Genomic DNA, 18,385 nt, shown 5'->3' with positions numbered 1-18,385 from the left:
GAGCAGCAAAGTCAAATTACAAAGGGAGGAATTATACCCATCTTTGCAGACTAGCACAACAAATGATTTTAAAAACCTAAGGAGACAGTCAACAATAGTAAAGTTAGACACACCAGGGTTGGAATCTAAACTCTACTAGCCCTTACTGGCTGTGAACCTTGAGAATATGGTTTAACCCTGATTTTCTCAAGGGTCTAATAATATTTTGCAAAGTTATTATGATAATTAAAAATAATGTACTTTTTAAAGTTTTTAGAATATTTTAACCCATAGTAAATGCTGCTATGATTTTAAAACTTAGCATTCCGTTTAAGTCTTCATTTGCTTATATTGAACCTATGGAAATCTCCTTCAAAGATAGGAATGCCAGCATAGCTTGCTAATAAGTGGTATTCCAGAAGCCCTTTGAAAGATAAAGTTGAGGGTGTTTCTGGTTTGCCAGCTTTGATATATTAAGGCTCGTTTGGTCATGTTATAAGTTGTTTACCTAAAATAATGAAACAAAAACCTGGATTTTATATTTGAGTTTATAAACCTTGAGGTTATCATATCTCCTTCTTCCAAAATGGAAATGTGTGTGTGTGTTCATTGGGAAAAGGAACTACCAAGATTTTTTAAGATTGCATTTATACCTCTTAAACTAATTAGTATTAAACAGTTCAGGGTATAAGAATACTTGAATTTTCAAGCTTTTTGAAAATTTATTTTTATTTTTTAAAATTTAAGCTTTTAATGTCTGGCTTATAAGTTTCTACTTTGTAGTGTTTAGGAGAGTAATTGTCTAAAATTGGCATCACTTGCTACCAGTGTAAATTCAGAGTTTACATTTTGGCCACAGAGAATTTGTCATTATGTTGCTGATGTTAGATATCTTTTTTCCCCTCAGTGTCTTAAGGTGGAAAGTAAGATTATTGATTTGGGATTTTTCTTATTTTAAATTTTCTAATTTTTATTTTTCTCTAGTTTATTTTTTATTTATTTATTTTTTTCCTTATTCATTTTTTTAAATTTAATTCCAATATAACTAACAGAGTGTTGTATTAGTTTCAGGCGTACAATATAGTGATTCAACAATTCTATACATTACTTAGTGCTCATCATGATAAGTGTAGACCCTTTCACATATTTCACCCATCCCTCACCCAATCCCTCTTCTTTATATTTTATTTATTTATTTTTTAAAAGATTTTATTTATTTGAGAGAGAGAGCATGAGCGGGGGTGGGGGCAGAGGGAGAGGGAGAAGCAGACTCCCCACTGAGTGGGGAGCCAGACTAGGGACTCAATCCCAGGACCCTGGGATCATGACCTTAGCTGAAGGCAGACACTTAACAGACTGAACCACCCAGGCACCCCCCCCCTTCTTTTTTAATATAGGCATTTAAAGAAGTAAACTTCTCTCTAAACCTTGCTTTAGTTGTGTCTTATAAGTTTTTGTATGATATGTCTTCATTTTCATTCATCTCAAAATATTTTCTAATTTCCCTTTTGATCTCTTCTTTGACTTACTGATTATTTAGGAGTATGTTATTTAGGGGCACCTGGGTGGTTCAGTTGGTTAAGCGTCTGCCTTCAGCTCAGGTCATGATACGGAGTCCTGGGATCAAGCCCTACGTCTGTCTCCCTGCTCAGTGGGGAGTCTCCTTCTCCAGCTCCCTCTACCCCTCCCCCTGCTCATGCTCTCTCTCACTCTCTCGCTCTCTCATAAATAAATACAATCTTAAAAAAAAAAAGGAGTATGTTAATTTCCCTGTTTGTGAGTTCCCCAGATTTCTTTCTGTTAGTGGTTTGTAATTTCATTCCTTTGTGTTCAGAGAATATAGCTTTTGTGATTTCAGTCTTCTTAAATGTATTGTCACTTGTTTTATGGTCTAGCATGTGGTGGGTCTTAGAGAATGTTCCATATGTACTTGAAAAGAATTCTGCTGTTAGATATTCTCTGGATGTCTTTAAGGTCTAGTTGGTTCATAGTGTTGTTATTCAAGTCTTACAAATCCTTGGTGATCTGTGCATGCTACTCTGGATGGTAAGGGCCTAGGTTTCTTCCCTAGCAGCTAGCTTTCCATGAGCTCAGTGACTTAATATTGGGGAAAATAAATACTCCAGCTTGATAGGTTTGCTAATGTATAGTGGCTGGCTTTTTCTGTATTAAAACCATAGAGAAAATGGCAAGAGAGAGAAAAAGACAAAACCCAAGATGTTCTCTGATTTTAAGGAACTTAGAGTCTAGTTATACCCTAGCTTTGCTCTACTGAGGATGCTGTTAACAGTGATACCATAGTTAAAAAATCTAGTAATCTAGGGGCGCCTGGGTGGCTCAGTCATTAAGCATCTGCCTTCGGCTTGGGTCATGATCCCGGGGTCCTGGGATTGAGCCCCACATCGGGCTCCCTGCTCAGGGGAAGCCTGCTTCTCCCTCTCCCTCTCCCCCTGCTTGTGTTCCCTCTCTTGCTCTGTCTGTCTCTGTCAAATGAATAGATAAAATCTTTTTAAAAAAATCTAGTAATCCAGGTAAGAGATGTTGGTAATCTAAATTTAGGTATTGGGAATGGATGGGAAGGTTTCAAACATTAAAAAAATAAAATGATAGGACATGGTGGCTGATTAGTTGAGGGGGAAGGGTTTGAGGAAAAAGGGAAGAGTCAGTGATGATTCCCCATGCTTTTGTCAGTGGGTAAGTGACTTGATCATTGACATAGGGAACAAAAGGTTTTTGGTAAGGTTGAGATGATTTGAGACACTAGTTGGACATGGATGACTGGTAGCCACCTGGTTATATGGCCCTGGCTGGCATTCAGAAGAGACGTTTGAACTGAGACATAGATTTGGAAATCTTCAGCATGTAGTTAGTATTTGAAAGCTGAAAAATAGATGAAATCTCTCAGGGAAATTTTGTAGAGGAGAGAATTGAGGAGGGAATTCTGAAAAACCACATATATTCCAGAGATGGGCAGAGAAGGAGAAGTCCTCAACAGAGACACACAAGGAGTGGCTTGCCATTAGTGGAGTACCTGGACAGTATGCCATTATAGAAACCAAAAGGGGGCAGCATTTGCAGGAATAACTGGTCAACTTATTAAATGCTATATAAAAAGAAGATAATGAATGGGACATAACTGTTGAATTTCAAAAGAAGGTTGTTGATGTTTTTGTTAAGAGTTGTTTCAACATAGCAATTGGGATAGAGTGGTAGCTTTAAAACAGAAAGGTGAGGGAGTAAGAATAGAGCCTAAGAAGAAAATAAGGGCAGGGATTAAATTACCTTTTTTTTTTTTTTTAAAGTAAACTCGGCCCAATGTGGGGCTTGAACTCATGACCCTGAGATCAAGAGTCGCAGGCTCCACCGACTGAGCCAGTCACCTGCCCCAGCTTTTTTTTTTTTAAATTAAAGGTTGGAGACAGGCTAGAGATAGAAATGTGGGTTATTTTAAGCTCTTCCGAACAAGGATTCGAGCATGCGGGTGGGAAAGAACTAGTAAAGAGGGATAAGTTGAAGAAACGGATTATTAGTGCTGCCCCTCAAAATGTCTCAATTTCATTGTAATTAAATATGAGTTTATGCGGTACAAGTTAGATTTTCTTTTCTTTGTGAGCATTTACCCCTACATCCAAGATTACCAAGTACTTGCCGATCAGATTTGTCATTGTATCTCAAAATAACTTGTGCAGACCGGAGGAACAAACTTCCTGTTCTCAAAAGGAGCCATTATTGTAGTAGGAGGAGAGATTTCTAAACGTGATCTGAAAAACTATTTAAAGTATGGTTAAAATATTTGGCCTAGGCACCAAAAATTATTCGTGGATCTTTTTGTGTTGGGACTGAGTTATCTTTGTGGTTTAGAAAAGAGGCCAAATTAAGGAGACATCAATTTTCACAAAGAAAACAACCAGTATCAGAAATTTGCATTTAATTTGAAAGCAATTAACAAGAGAACAGATTAGTTAAAATGCCTAGTGTATTCCAAAATATTCCTGATTTTGATTAGTTCTTGTTGTGTTGTCGATGTTTGAAATACCACTAAATGGTGATGACATACTTGAGAATATAGTATATGTAGTATTCCGCAGAATATTAATGCAAAAGCTGAAAAAAATAAAATAACCTTTGGCTGTTTTGCTATAATGGGTATGTTTTCCCTGCTTACTACCTCACAGGTACTTTCAAGATGATGCTTTTTTGCCACCTCTTAATAACTGGTGATGTCCTCTTCAGTGTAGCACACTTACACACAATGCGTAGCACATTTACACACAATGCGTAACTTTGTGTAGAATAGAAACCTGGAGCTTTAAACTGTGTACACAAACTTAGAAGTTATCGTTCACTTTATAGAGTACTGTTTGAACTTCAGGTCACACAGCTTCCCCATGAATGGTTTTATCTTTCCTTACTGTTTCTTCTTCAAAATTTGGCATTAAGTTGCAGATAGAAATGTTTCTTTTTGTTGTTCTGAACACTGGGAAAGTAAGCCAGCTAAATGAACCCTTTGCAGCTTTCTCAACCCTTGTTTGTCCAGTTCTATCTTTCAGGCTTTCCCCTCTCTAAATCAGAAGCCATTCTCTTTATACCTGTCCCAAGTATTTGTCCATTTGTACTAACTTTTAGTATATTACATTAGTTAGATCTAGAATGTTGTGTATAATATAGGGTTACAAATTAATATATTTTGGGAAGAGAGATTTTTTTACAATCAAAATAGTGTCTTTCTTCCCAGGGTATTATTGCTGGAAAAACCTTGAGCCTCCTCAAAAATCTCAGACTAGTATTTCATCTGTAAATTAACTGATAACTCTGCTGAGAATTAGAACACTGAGAAGTGTTATAATAAACCCTCATTGATTTTTCTTCTTTTTGTTTTGATTTCCTGCTTTTAGCTTCGTTTTTCAAGTTGGTTAAAAATGTTCTCTGAAGTTGCCCTGCATATTGCTATGGAAATGTTCCAGAGAAATGGCAAATTAAAGTTAACACCAAGAATAAAGAGTTAAACTTATAGGGCAGAGTGAGAGGAAACCCAAGATTTTCTTCTTACAGACAATAAAGTTTTATTTAATATATCTTTCTCAAGGCAACTTACATTTCAGATTCACTTAAGAGCTGAGTTGTGGTCTTAGCTCACAATTAGCTTTAGGCAAGTTATTTAATGCTGTTGAAGGTTAAGCGTTATCTATAAAATGGGCATAAAAATGCCTCAGAGGAGTGACTGGCCCAGACTAGATACTTGATGAATTTTATTTCTGTGTTTCTCCCTCTAAATCAGAAGCAGATAAAATGGGGATGCCTGGGTGGCTCAGATGATTAAACATCTGCCTTCAGCTCAGGTCATGATCCCAGGGTCCTGGGATCGAGCCCCACATCGGGCTCTGTGCTCAGCAGAGAGCCTGCTTCTCCCTCTGCCTGCCTGTCTTCCTACTTGTGATCTCTCTCTCTCTCTCTCTCTGTCAAATAAATAAATAAAATCTTTTTAAAAAAAAAAAAAAAAAAGAAGCAGATAAAATGAACCTGTGTAGAGGAGATGGTAATACACCTTTAACAATTTTTTTAATGTCATTTTTTAATATATTTAAATAACATCTTCAAAGCAATATAATTTAGCTATTAATAGGGCTACTGCTGCGTTCATAGAACAGATCTGAGGACGTCTTTGTATTTTTAAATTATTACACTTAAAAATTTGAAAACTAAGACTTTATTTAAAAGCCTTTAATGATGATTTTAATAGCTTTATTGAAGTATAATTTACACACTATAAAATTCACTTATAATAAGTGTATAATTCAATGAATTTTGCAGAATTGTGCAGTCATCACCACAATCCAATTCTAGAACATTTCCATCACCCTTAAAAGTTCCCCTGGCTTAATGACTATTAACGCTCATCTGTAAGATGGCACAAAAATTACAGTATTTAGAAGTACCAGCTTGGGAATTAGGCTGGCCAAGTTTGAATCATAGTCCTGCCACTTACGAATTTTGTGTTTTTGGGTCCTTCTTTGTACTTTGGTTTCTTTATCATTAAAGTGAAGATAGTAACTGCATCACAGCTTTGCTGTGAACATGCGTGTAATTAGCTCCTATATACAGAGCACTGGTACTTTCAAGTACTGCTGACTGGCGGGAGCTCACTTTGTCGTTTACATTTATGGTACACATTTAAAAAGAAAAGCATCTGAAAACAGCTAGCATAATGCCTGATCCATGCTTTATTTTCAGAAAACCAAGGTCTTTTATGTATCATGTCATAATTTTTTATCTGTAGTAGCTATGAGTGCTATTTCTGGTGTAAAAACATGTGTATTATTGGGGAAGTTATATGATATTTTAAAATTTGGGCCTTCTTCAAGGTGAACTGATTGCTACTTAACTGTCATGTGTGTTCTGTATTATCACTTAGTATCAGTAAAATCAATAATTGCCATTTATGTAGGGGAGTAGGCCTTGTTTTAACTGATAGGAAAGTTAACCATTGCTCTCATCATTGAGCAGCAGCCCCTCGTTTGGGTTTTGTTAGAAATAAAGAGGACCATCATTCATGCTTTTCTGATTAGAAAGGTTCCAGTAGAATTACTCCTATTGAGCTAGATTTGGGCAGACCCCTAATCTATAATGATTTATCTGGAGGCCTTGAGCACATGTGCTTTGATTAGTAGAATTATTTAGGATTTTTATTTTTTTCTTGACAGAACCTTGCTCTGAAGAAGCTTAAAGCATTTGGATGTTGATATTTGGTGTTTTAGTAATTTTATTTCATATGTTTACTCTTGCCTGAAAGAATATTTATTATAGTCACTAAGCCATATGTCCCGTGTCCTATGTGGTTTAGATACGTTTTGTGGTTGAAGATGATGTAAACATCTGCCTTTGAGAAAGCTTGGAGAATGTTTAAAAAGATGACTTTGGAGAAAGATGTTTATTTGTTTATTTTTTTTTAAGATTTTATTTATTTATTTGACACAGAGAGAGAGCCAAGCCGGGGGGTGGGAGGGAGCGGCAGGCAAAGGGAGAGGGAGAAGCGGGGAGCCCGATGCCAGCTCTATCCCAGGACCCCGGGATCATGACCTGAGCCGAAGGCAGACACTTAATGGACTGAGCCACCCAGGGGCCCCTGGAGAAAGATGTTTAAAGAATGAGGAAGTGGAAATTGTTCTTAGATCTAATAACTACCGATGACATTTTGATGCTCTAAAAAAAAAATCTTTGCTTTTGATTTTGTAGTTCCTGAAATAGAATCATCAAAGAGTGAGTTACTATTCATAATCATGAAATTTCCCAAGCAAAGTCAAGCTTTTAAAATACTGTTTTCCCCTCCATCTCTTCATACCTATCTTTCTGATCCAAAGAATGCTTTTATTTTTAGTGAAGAACCTGGTGCTGATTCTGTATGTTTACTCTATCAAGTTTGTTATAGTTGTCTCTAAGAACTATTTTACTAGGAAATGTAAGAGATTAGCAACTATATACCTCATTTTACTAGGTTAAGTGATACGAAATGATATATAAAATTAATAAACTGTGCTAGTTCTTTGAACTAGGTAAATTATAGAGAAGTTATAAAAAACTTTTAGTGAATTTTGAAAAGAATTCATAAGTTTTGATGATTTGGATATCCAAATGTGTGCAGTGGTCAATTTAATAAGGAAAAATGTTTTAGTCTTATGGTAATTTATCTTAGAAATAGCCTGAATTGTGCAAATATACTTTGGTTTCTCTTGTTTTCATTCTTTCAGATTTATTTGCAGTTATATAATTCATGATTATATACATTTTATAAGTTGCCCCACTGTGTAACTGCTGTTAAGTTTGTTAGATATCTTTCCAGACCTTTTTCTTACATCCATTTACATCCCTTAATACCAAGACTAATACATAGGATTTTTTTCCCCAAACACAAATGATACCATATATAGATCTGCAAGTTTTGTTTTTGCTTAATATGTCTTGTATCCCTTTCTATTTCTCATGCATAAATTTCTTTTTAATTATTGCATCTGTTTCCATAGTACAGGTGTACCCCCTGTTTAGCTGTTCCCCTATTTGGACACAGTGTTTTCAATTTTTCTCAGTTACAAAGATTTTTAGCCTTTCTTTTCTTTTCTTTTTTTTAAGTTTTATTTATTTAAGTAATCTCTACACCCAACGTTGGGCTCAAACTTACAACCATGAGATCAAGAGTCACATGCTCTTCCAACTGAGCCAGCCAGGCACCCCCAAAATGTTTTTTTAAAAAAACATATATTCTAGGAAAATGTGACTGGTATGATAATGTGCGTGCATGTGAACGATTCTGGGATTTTTCCACACCTTTGGGGTTCCATATGGTTTCCCTTTGAGAATTATTTATTTTTTTATTTATTTAAGATTTTATTTATTTATTTGAGAGAGAGAATGAGAGAGAGCATGAGAGGGGGGAGGCTCAGAGGGAGAAGCAGACTCCCTGCTGAGCAGGGAGCCTGATGCGGGACTCGATCCCGGGACTCCAGGATCATGACCTGAGCCGAAGGCAGTTGCTTAACCAACTGAGCCACCCAGGTGCCCCTATTTATTTATTTTTTATTATGTTATGTTAATCACCATACATTACATCATTAGTTTTTGATGTAGTGTTCCATAATTCATTGTTTACATATAACACCCAGTGCTCCGTGCAGAACGTGCCCTCTTTAATACCCATCACCAGGCTAACCCATTGCCACACCCCCCTCCCCTCTAGAACCCTCAGTTTGTTTCTCAGAGTCCATAGTTTCTCATGGTTTGTCTCCCCCTCCGATTCCCCCCCTTCATTCTTCCCCTCCTGCTATCTTCTTCTTCTTCTTTTTTTTTAAACATATAATGTACTATTTGTTTCAGAGGTTCAGGTCTGTGATTCAACAGTCTTACACAATTCACAGCGCTCACCATAGCACATACCCTCCCTAATGTCTGTCACCCAGCCACCCCATCCCTCCCACCCCCCACCACTCTAGCAACCCTCAGTTTGTTTCTTGAGATTAAGAATTCCTCATATCAGTGAGGTCATATGATACGTCTTTCTCTGATTGACGTATTTCACTCTGCATAATACCCTCCAGTTCCATCCACGTCGTTGCAAATGGCAAGATTTCATTCCTTTTGATGGCTGCATAATATTCCATTGTATATATATTGCACATCTTCTTTATCCATTCATCTGTCAATGGACATCTTGGCTCTTTCCACAGTTTGGCTATTGTGGACATTGCTAGCCTTTCTTTTAAAAGAATTCTGTTATGAATACCTTGGTAAAGTAGATTATCTTTCTGTAATATGAATAGTCCCTGTAACTTATTTCTTCTCTGTATTAGAATTTTTACATATCAGGTTTTCTTAAAGTAGGCATGATGCTGGTGTAACAGCATTTAGGTGCTTCAGTGCCCAGTAGTGAAAGAGAGAAATCACATAGTGTTGTTAGGTTCTCCTTCAAATTTGGGCCTTGAAGGAGATCTCAGTGAATGATGATTCGTGAGAATAGTATGCAGATTGGGGAGTATTAAACACGATGAAGTGAGATCCTTCCTGCCTCTTTTAGTGCCCTAAAAGAGGGTGTGTTACTCTTCGCATTATGACTAAGTACAATAATAGGAGATAAAAGATCCTGTGTTATTTGGCCCTTGCTGATTCTTTCATCTAACCTCATCCCTATTTCTCTTGCTCTGTTCTTTGCTTTTTGTTTTTGTTTTTCATTTCCCTCTTGTTTTTTTTTCTAGCTCACCATTTGTACTATATTCTCTCTAGTCTCAGCGCCTGTGGTTATGCTTTTCCTTACCTAGAATCTTTGCACACATATTATGCATTGTTCTTCCCATAACTTTTATTTACTCTTCATCTTTAAAGTATTACCATAAATATCACTTCCTCAGGAAAGCAGTGCCCCATACAACCTCACCCCAATTTTTTTAGATTATCTCTGTTATAGGTACTTACATTTCCCTGTCTTTTACCTTTACCTAATATCATTTACCATGCCTTGGAGTCATGTATTTAGTTTGTGTCATTATACTTTATATAGGTAATGAAGGAAAACAATGTAAGGTCTATGCAGACTTGGAATGACTTGCTTGTTCACTATTTTTTGTCCCCCAGTGCTGGGCACATAGTAAAGACCAATAAAACATTTTTTTGCAAGTAACGGACTGTTTAATTTTTACTGGGAATGGGGAAAGGTTTCTAGGTATAATTTTTTTTTTTTTTTTTTTTAGATTTTATTTGAGAGAGAGAGCGTGCACACACGAGCGGGGGGGAGGGGCAGAGGGAGAGGGAGAAGCAGACTCCCCGATGAGCAGAGAGCCCCATGCAGGACTCAGTCCTAAGACCCTGAGGTCATGACCTGAGCCAAAGGCAGATGCTTAACTGACTGAGCTACCCAGGCACCCCTCTAGGTATAATTTCTAAGAAAAACTGGTTTAATGAAGAAAGAGATAGAAGAGTTGTAAATAACATCATTTAAAATGCTTTTTCTAGGGGGCGCCTGGGTGGCTCAGTCGTTAAGCGTCTGCCTTCAGCTCAGGTCGTGATCCCAGGGTCCTGGGATCGAACCCCGCATCGGGCTCCCTGCTCTGTGGGAGGCCTGCTTCTCCCTCTCCCACTCCCTCTGCTTGTGTTCCCTCTCTCTCTGTGTCTCTCTCTGTCAAATAAATAAATAAAATCTTTAAAATAAATAAATAAATAAAATGCTTTTTCTTTCCAATAAATAATATATATTTGACCTAGATGAATAAAGAAACTGAAAAGAGAATAATAACAGTGGTTTATCTGTGGAGGTGGGGTGGAAATGAGGACTAGAGAGATGGGAGATAGGGGTGAGAGGGAGACACTTCAGTGTAACCATGTAGAAAAAAATGTTTGCACACGAACATCACTTTTAAAAAATTTATAAGAGTCTGTTGAGATTGTGGTGCAAATACAAAGGATATATATATATATAAATGTCATATAAATTTTATTTATTTATTTAAGATTTTATTTATTTATTTATTTGACAGAGAGAGAGAGACAGCAAGAGAGGGAGTGGGAGAGGGAGAAGCAGGCTTCCCACCGAGCAGGGAGCCCAATGCGGGGCTCGATCCCAGGACCCTGGGATCATGACCTGAGCTGAAGGCAGACGCTTAAAGACTGAGCCACCCAGGCGCCCATTCTAATTTTTTTATATTCTTATGTTTTCACCAGTTACTTTATTTCAATATGTCTGAGTCAGTGATACTTATCTTCCCCCTCTCTTCCTCCCCAAATAAAACCTTTGAGAATCTGATAAAAGTCAGGGCCTTATTCCCAGAAGAATGAGCATATGTATATAAACAATTTTACATATTATTTCGAAGATTAATGGATGCTTTGATCCAAGCCAAATATTGTTAACTGTGGTTTTAGTATGCAAGGATATTTTAAAAATCAGGTGTTTGGTGATAGGTTTATATGCAAGGCATTCTGGTGGGGATGCAGGGGACACTAAAACTAGGAGTCAGGAAACTTGGTTTCTAATCCTAGCTCTGCCATTATCAAGCTGCATGACTTTGTAACTATTTTACTTGTCTTGCCTTTTGGTCTTCTCCATGTCAAATTGTTGCAGTGGAAAGTGCACATAGGCTTCAGTGTCAAGTACTGACCTGAGGTGGCTGTGTCTTCTTGACTTTGCCAGTTACTATCTGTGTGACCTTGGATAGAGTTCTCTGAATGTTATTTTATTTCTCTGCAAAAAGAAGGAAAGTGATTCCAGTTCTTTGGGTTTTATTTATCTATTTTTAAAGATTTTATTTATTTGTCAGGGAGAGAGAGCACAAGCATAGGGAGTGGCAGATAGAGGGAGAAGCAGGCTCCTCACTGAGCAAGGAGCCCTATGTAGGACTTGATCCCAGGACCCCGGGATCATGACCTGAGCCACCCAGCGTCCCGTTCTTTGGGTTTGAAAGATTAAATGAAAAGAGGTGTTTGAAAAAGCTTAGTAATATTTGCTTTTGATAGGGCAGAAATAAATGTTAGGCATCTCATCTTGAAAAATTAGGCTAGAAGTAAGATGATCTCTAAGGTATCTTTTACCAGTAAAATTTTATGATTGTATTTTAAACAATTCTTGTTACAACAGAATAATTTGGAAAATTTGTTATGGCAGCACAGATCTGAGATCATGTAGGAGAGCCATGAGTTTTCAAGTCTGTAAAACTGATGGTGACCGTATTTTCTACTTGTTTTCCATATTGCAGTGTCTGACATGTAATAAATCTCAAATATTTACTTGTAATTTTTTTTTTAAGATTTTATTTATTTATTTGATAGAGAGAGACACAGTGAGAGAGGGGACACAAGCAGGGGGAGTGGGAGAAGCAGGCTTCCCACAGAGCGGGGAGCCCGATGCAGGGCTCGATCCCAGTACCCTGGGATCATGACCTGAGCCGAAGGCAGACACTTAACGACTGAGCCACCCAGGCGCCCCTACTTGTATTTTTTTAAGACTCATTAAGGAATAATATAGATTAGAATTTCTTAATTTAGAGTTTTTAAGTACCTTAGAGTTTTCTGAATAGATTTCCACAGGCCTATGAACTCTCTGAAATTACATACAAAATTTTTAGTGTGCCTAAATTGTAGTGAGGAGCTATAGCTTTCATAGTGAACAAGACACATTAGGTCTCAGGTCTTGTAGAATCTATATTCTTATAGAAGATAGATATTAAGTATGCAGATAAAAATATAAGAAAGAAAATGCTACTTATAGATGATGGAAATGTTTTATGGAGAATTTAAATATAGTGATGGACTAGAGAGTGATTTAGAGTTTTAAGTGGTCAGGGAGGGCTTGACATTTTTGGTGGCATCTAAGTGATAAAGAGTGGCTTCCAATTCAAAGATGAGAGAGAATAGCTCATACTAACATAATAAGGTGGGAACAAGCTTCACTTGAGTAGCTGGACAGTCCTGGGGTGGTGGGGATAAGTGTTAGAAAATGAAGTTGAAGTAGAATTATAGGTCATATCATTTAGGGTTTCATAAACCAGAATAAGTAATCCAGATTTTACTCTAAATGTAATAGAAAGCTGTTTCAGGATTTTAGCTGAAGAATGATGAGAAAAGGAAACTCAAAATAGAGATCTGATGATTCCAACGTTTAGGAGTTTAAGAGATCAAAAACACAGCAAGTTGGAAAGGATGAGGGAAGTGTGTTTCATTGACACTTTCAAGAAGCAGGAAGTTAGTAGTCATCTGTTTCATATCTTATTGAGAAGACAAATGAGATTAGAACAATGACCTGACCATTAGATTTGGCAATAAGTTTAGCAGAATTGCTGTGAGGTCAGTAGCTAATTTATTAGGGCAGCTTTGTGACATTGGTTTTTGGATGAAGTCACAAGTAGTTCTTCCTTCTTTATATTTAGCCTTTAATTTATGAATGGTGCTATGGTTAAGAGTTTGGGTTTTGTGCCAGAATATCTGAGTTTAATATCTTAGCTCTATTTCTTTTTATCTTACCCAGCCTCTCTAAACCTCCATTTCTCAAATCTGTAAAATGGGATAACAGTAATTATCTACCTTTTATAAGTGCTCTGTGTAAGGCATTTAGCATTGTATGTGGCACATAGCTGTGTAAATAGTAAAAATTATAACAATGTACAATAAAATATTTATGTTTTGTGCCCTTTGGGGTTTGTATAGTTTAGTGTTTGAGAGAATAAAGTGCTGTGTTTTATCTTTACTTATGATTAACAAATTTTAAGTTGTCTACAAGGCCGTACTAATAAAAAGGAAGGAACCATTAAACTCTACTTTGCAGAGATTAACACAAGATCACATTCTTCGCAGGCATTAATATAAATTGCCGTGCTAATCTATAGAAAAGTTCATGTGGGTGATATTTCATTGATTTAATCAGGTTCAGCAAGCAGTTTATGACTAATAACCTACTTCTTTTTTCTGAGTATTATGTCTTCTAAAAATTCACCTCTTTTTTTCTCTATTTTGGAGCATTCTCTAACCCCGCATACAAATGTACCATTTGAGTCTGCAGTTGAATAGAGTAGTTAGATACTGTATTCTCTTTTTTTAACCATTCCAGATGAGAGTTTCAATTTATTAAGTAGTAATAATTTAATATAAATACTTGGAGCTACTCATAATCTATTTGATAAAATCTATTTTATTAGAAGTATTTATCTTTAAAACATTATAGAAATCAAGATGTGAGCAATTTATTTACTCATTCTTGTTATTGCAGGGGCCGTTTTAACACACATGCAGATAACTTTAATTTTAACATCCTGAACATAAAATTAACTTGGTAAAATCCATTTATCTTACAGCACACTTTGCAAAAACCTAAACAAAACTAAGATTACTCAGAAGGCAGATATTATGACTGTGCTGTTTCACTGTTTCCCCAATTCAATCTGGCACATAGTAGTGCTTAGTAAATATTTGTTGAATGAATAGATACATTGTTAGCATATCTAATGGAAACTGCTCTCTCATCAATAATGGGCTTGCATTTAAGGTTGAGTTATTTCAGTAAAACAAGAATTAAATATAATGCTCAAAGAATAAGATATATAGATGATTTACTTTCATAGTTAATTACAGCTTAAATAATTTTTTTCATCTTTAAGCAGTCTCTCGAGCATAATCAAATCTTGAAGAACCTTGTAATACTGTTACTTTATTGTTCTGTGCATCAGTTCTCATTTTTAGAACCTACAGTTAGAGTAAGTGTAGTAGGTATTATTTAAGATATGTGCTGGAAGTTTTAGGTTGAATTTTATATATAAAAAGAATTTCTGTTAGACACAGGTGATGAGTTTTGTGATTTGGCTATTATCCTCTGCCAAAAACAGAGGGTAGACAATGAAATTTGATTTTAGTTTGAATTATAATTGTTCTATCATTCATAAATTTGAGAATTTAAAAAATCTTTTGAAGTAAATAATTTTAACTATGCAGTTGTTCTAATACAACACACAATAGCAATAAATATAGGCCATACCAGGGGCTTAAAGATAACTACCTGTAAATAAAATTCTTAACAATATCTAAGACCCTTAAAAACAAACTTTAAAAAAGCCCACAGACTCTTTGTTATTTCATTACCTATACCCATTTTTTTTTTTTTATGTTTTATTTATTTATTTGAGAGACAGAGATAGCTAGAGAGAGCAAGAGCAGGGAGGAGAGGGAGAAGCAGGCTCCCCGCCAAGCAGGGAGCCTGACTCGGGGCTCCATCCCAGGACTCTAAGATCATGACCTGAGCCGAAGGCAGATGCCCAATGTACTCAGCCACCCAGGAGCCCCACCCATACCCAATTTGATGATAAAATATTTAAGGTAGTTTTTACCTTAGGCCAATTTTTAAAAACTCTTTATTGAGGTGTAACATGCACAGAAGTGTACATTTCATCAATGTAGAGCTTGATAAATTTTCACGGCCGAACAGATTGATGTAACTGATGTTCAAATCAAGAAATAATATTATTAACCACCTAAAAAGGCTAATTCTTCAATATAATCATAGACTTCAATAAACTTCAGAGACTTAGATACTGGATCTAACTTTATTACTAACTTCATTTGTTACCTTGAGCAAGTAATTTTCTTTTTAGTGTCCATTCCCCATCTCTACAGTGAGAGGATAAAACTAGATGTTTTGTTATGGCTCTAATTCTATAAAAGTGCAAAACAATGTACTATAATGATATAAATGGGGTATCAAAGGTTGTAGGTAGTAGAGTGTGAATGCACAGTTTAATTGAAAAGGAAGACACTGATTTTTCTCTCTCTCTCTTTTTTTTGTTTTCCAGGTTATATTTCACACTATGTGCTGACTGTATCTACAGAAGATATTTAAAAAAAAAAAAAACTTTTTTCAAAGATTTTGATTCCAGTGGAATCTTTGCTTTAGATTATTTTGTGTGTGTGTGTGTGAATTGTAACTCCAGTAACAATGCCTGTACAAGCTCCACAATGGACGGATTTCCTCTCCTGCCCGATTTGCACTCAGACCTTCGATGAAACAATTCGAAAGCCCATCAGTTTGGGTTGTGGCCATACTGTCTGCAAGATGTGCCTGAATAAGCTCCACCGCAAGGCTTGCCCCTTTGACCAGACCACTATCAACACAGACATTGAGCTCCTCCCCGTGAACTCAGCACTGCTGCAGCTAGTGGGTGCTCAGGTAAGATGGGTGGCTTACTGTTCTTTTAAATTTCTGAGTGTATGTGTTTTCCTCCTAAGGGAAACTTGTTGAATTAAAATTGGGCAACATTGCCTTCTATCTAAATAGGTAAAATTCTATTCAGTACTGTGCAAATCCTTTATTTCAGTGTGTTGGGAGATGGATTGTGGTAGTGGAGTGTTCCTCGGTCATAGCGCAGGAACAGCCATTCAATCTGGTGCTCAGCCTTTCTCAACAATCTGAGCTGTTCAGATCACTAGAGAAACCTAAAGGACCTCTTAATATTGAGGAAAATATTACTCATATAACCATTGCATTTTACTTAATAGGAAAAGTGAAGCTACTTCAGAGTTTTCCTTAGTAGACACTAACTGAAATGAAAGATGGAGATGGTGACAAGAACTATAGAGCATATTGGGAACCATTTTTCTAGAGTAGGAGCAAATATTCCTAGGTATCTAAATATAAAAGTTAGTCTAGCAAGTCTGATGGTAATACTCTAAAATTTAATGTCTGTATTCTCAAATTTAGAGATTAGTAGTATCTTCAGAAGATTTCACAAAGCCAAGGGAGGCAGGTTTTTGAAAGCTAGATATGATTTACCTAAGTAATCCTTTTTTTAAAAGATTTTATTTATTTATTTGACAGAGAGAGACACAGAGAGAGAGGGAACAGAAGCAGGGGGAGTGGGAGAGGGAGAAGCAGGCTTCCCGCAGAGAAGGGAGCCCGATGCGGGGCTCGATCCCAGGACCCTGGGATCATGACCTGAGCTGAAGGCAGACGCTTAACGACTGATCCACCCAGGTGCCCCTACTTAAGTAATCCTTTACTAAATTTGCATAGTGTGAGTCTGAAATGCCATATATTTACCATAAATCATTTTCTGAATGAATATACTAGAACTTTGGATCTGGCTCCATTAATGTTCTCTAGATCAGTCTTGATATAGGCTGCTAAAATGTAGGAAAGGTTGATATTATGTATGTTGGAGATGAAGAGAGCAGTTCTAGAATAGCTTATTCAAAAGGAAAACTTTTTAAACCTCTTTTGTGATGTCACCCACAACACTACAAAATATTTGTCAAAAGGGAAAGTGCAATAGATCCTTTTGCTTCTTGTACTTAATTTTTCATTTCATAATCATTTCTCTTTATTTTGAAAATCCCACTATGATAGTTTGGAAACATTTAAAAAATAGACTTATTAAGGGTAATAATTTTAGAAATATACTATTATAATAGCAAATAACCAAGGCTTACTTTTTTTCATAAAATTGTCTAAAGATGAACTAACTCTTTCTACAAAATGAGTAAGACCTTGTTATATCTTAACTGAAACAACTAATGTTTGTATTTGAGGATAGGACATTTTATTATTTTTTCAAATTTTAGGTAGTTAACATACGGTACAATATTGTTTTCTGGAGTAGAATTCAGTGATTCATCACTTGTTTACAACACCAACTGCTCATAACAAGTGCCCTGCTTAATATCCATCACCCATCTAGCCCATCCCCCACCCACCTCCCTCCATCTGTCCTCAGTTTGTTCTCTATCGTTAAGAGTCTCTTATGGTTTGTTTCCCTCTTTCCTTTTTTCTTTTCCCCCTTCCCATGTGTTCATCTTTTTTCTTTCTTAAATTCCACATGAGTGAGATCATATGGTAGTTTTTCTCTGACTGACTTACTTCACTTAGCATAATATATTCTTGCTCCATCCATGTCATTGCAAATGGCAAGAGCTCATTCTTTTTGATGGCTGAGTAATATTCCATTGTATATATACCACATCTTCTTTATCCATTCATCAGTCGATGGACATTTGGGCTCTCTCCATGGTTTGGCTATTGTTGATAATGCTGCTATAAAACATCAGGGTGTATGTATCCCTTAGAATCTGTATTTTTGTATCCTGTGGGTAAATACCTAGCAGTGCAATCGCTGGATCATAGAGTAGTTCTATTTTTAACATTCTGAGGAACAAGGATAGGGCATTTTAATATATAGTAGCCACTATTTTAACTCTAAAGATTTCCATTAAAAAGCTGTTAGAGTTCATAAATGAATTAAGCAAAGTTGCAGGATACAAAATCAACACATTAGTTGTGTTTTTATACACTAGCAATGAACAATCCAAAAGGAAATTGAGAAAACAAATCCACTTACAGTAGCATCAGATAATAAAATACTTAGGAATAAGTTTAGTAAAGGAGGCGAAAGACTTG

At 36.3% G+C, this 18,385-nt stretch overlaps 1 protein-coding gene across 6 annotated transcripts in view; it reads left to right on the top strand.

The window, feature by feature from the left end:
• RC3H1 (ring finger and CCCH-type domains 1) overlaps positions 1–18,385 on the top strand; it is an 81,960-nt gene that overhangs the window by 17,514 nt on the left and 46,061 nt on the right. For all 6 annotated transcript variants that reach the window (XM_078077984.1, XM_078077985.1, XM_036077543.2 and 3 more), the window contains one exon: positions 15,789–16,162. In XM_078077984.1, coding sequence (XP_077934110.1) covers positions 15,932–16,162 — 231 coding nt within the window. In that variant the 5' untranslated portion in view covers positions 15,789–15,931. The remainder of the gene's footprint in view (positions 1–15,788; positions 16,163–18,385) is intronic.

This window comes from Halichoerus grypus, chromosome 7 (genome assembly GCF_964656455.1).
Source record: "Halichoerus grypus chromosome 7, mHalGry1.hap1.1, whole genome shotgun sequence".
In the NCBI taxonomy this organism is placed as follows: domain Eukaryota; kingdom Metazoa; phylum Chordata; class Mammalia; order Carnivora; family Phocidae; genus Halichoerus; species Halichoerus grypus.
Note: the sequence above shows the minus strand (reverse complement) of the source record. Positions and strands in the feature narration are given on the sequence as shown.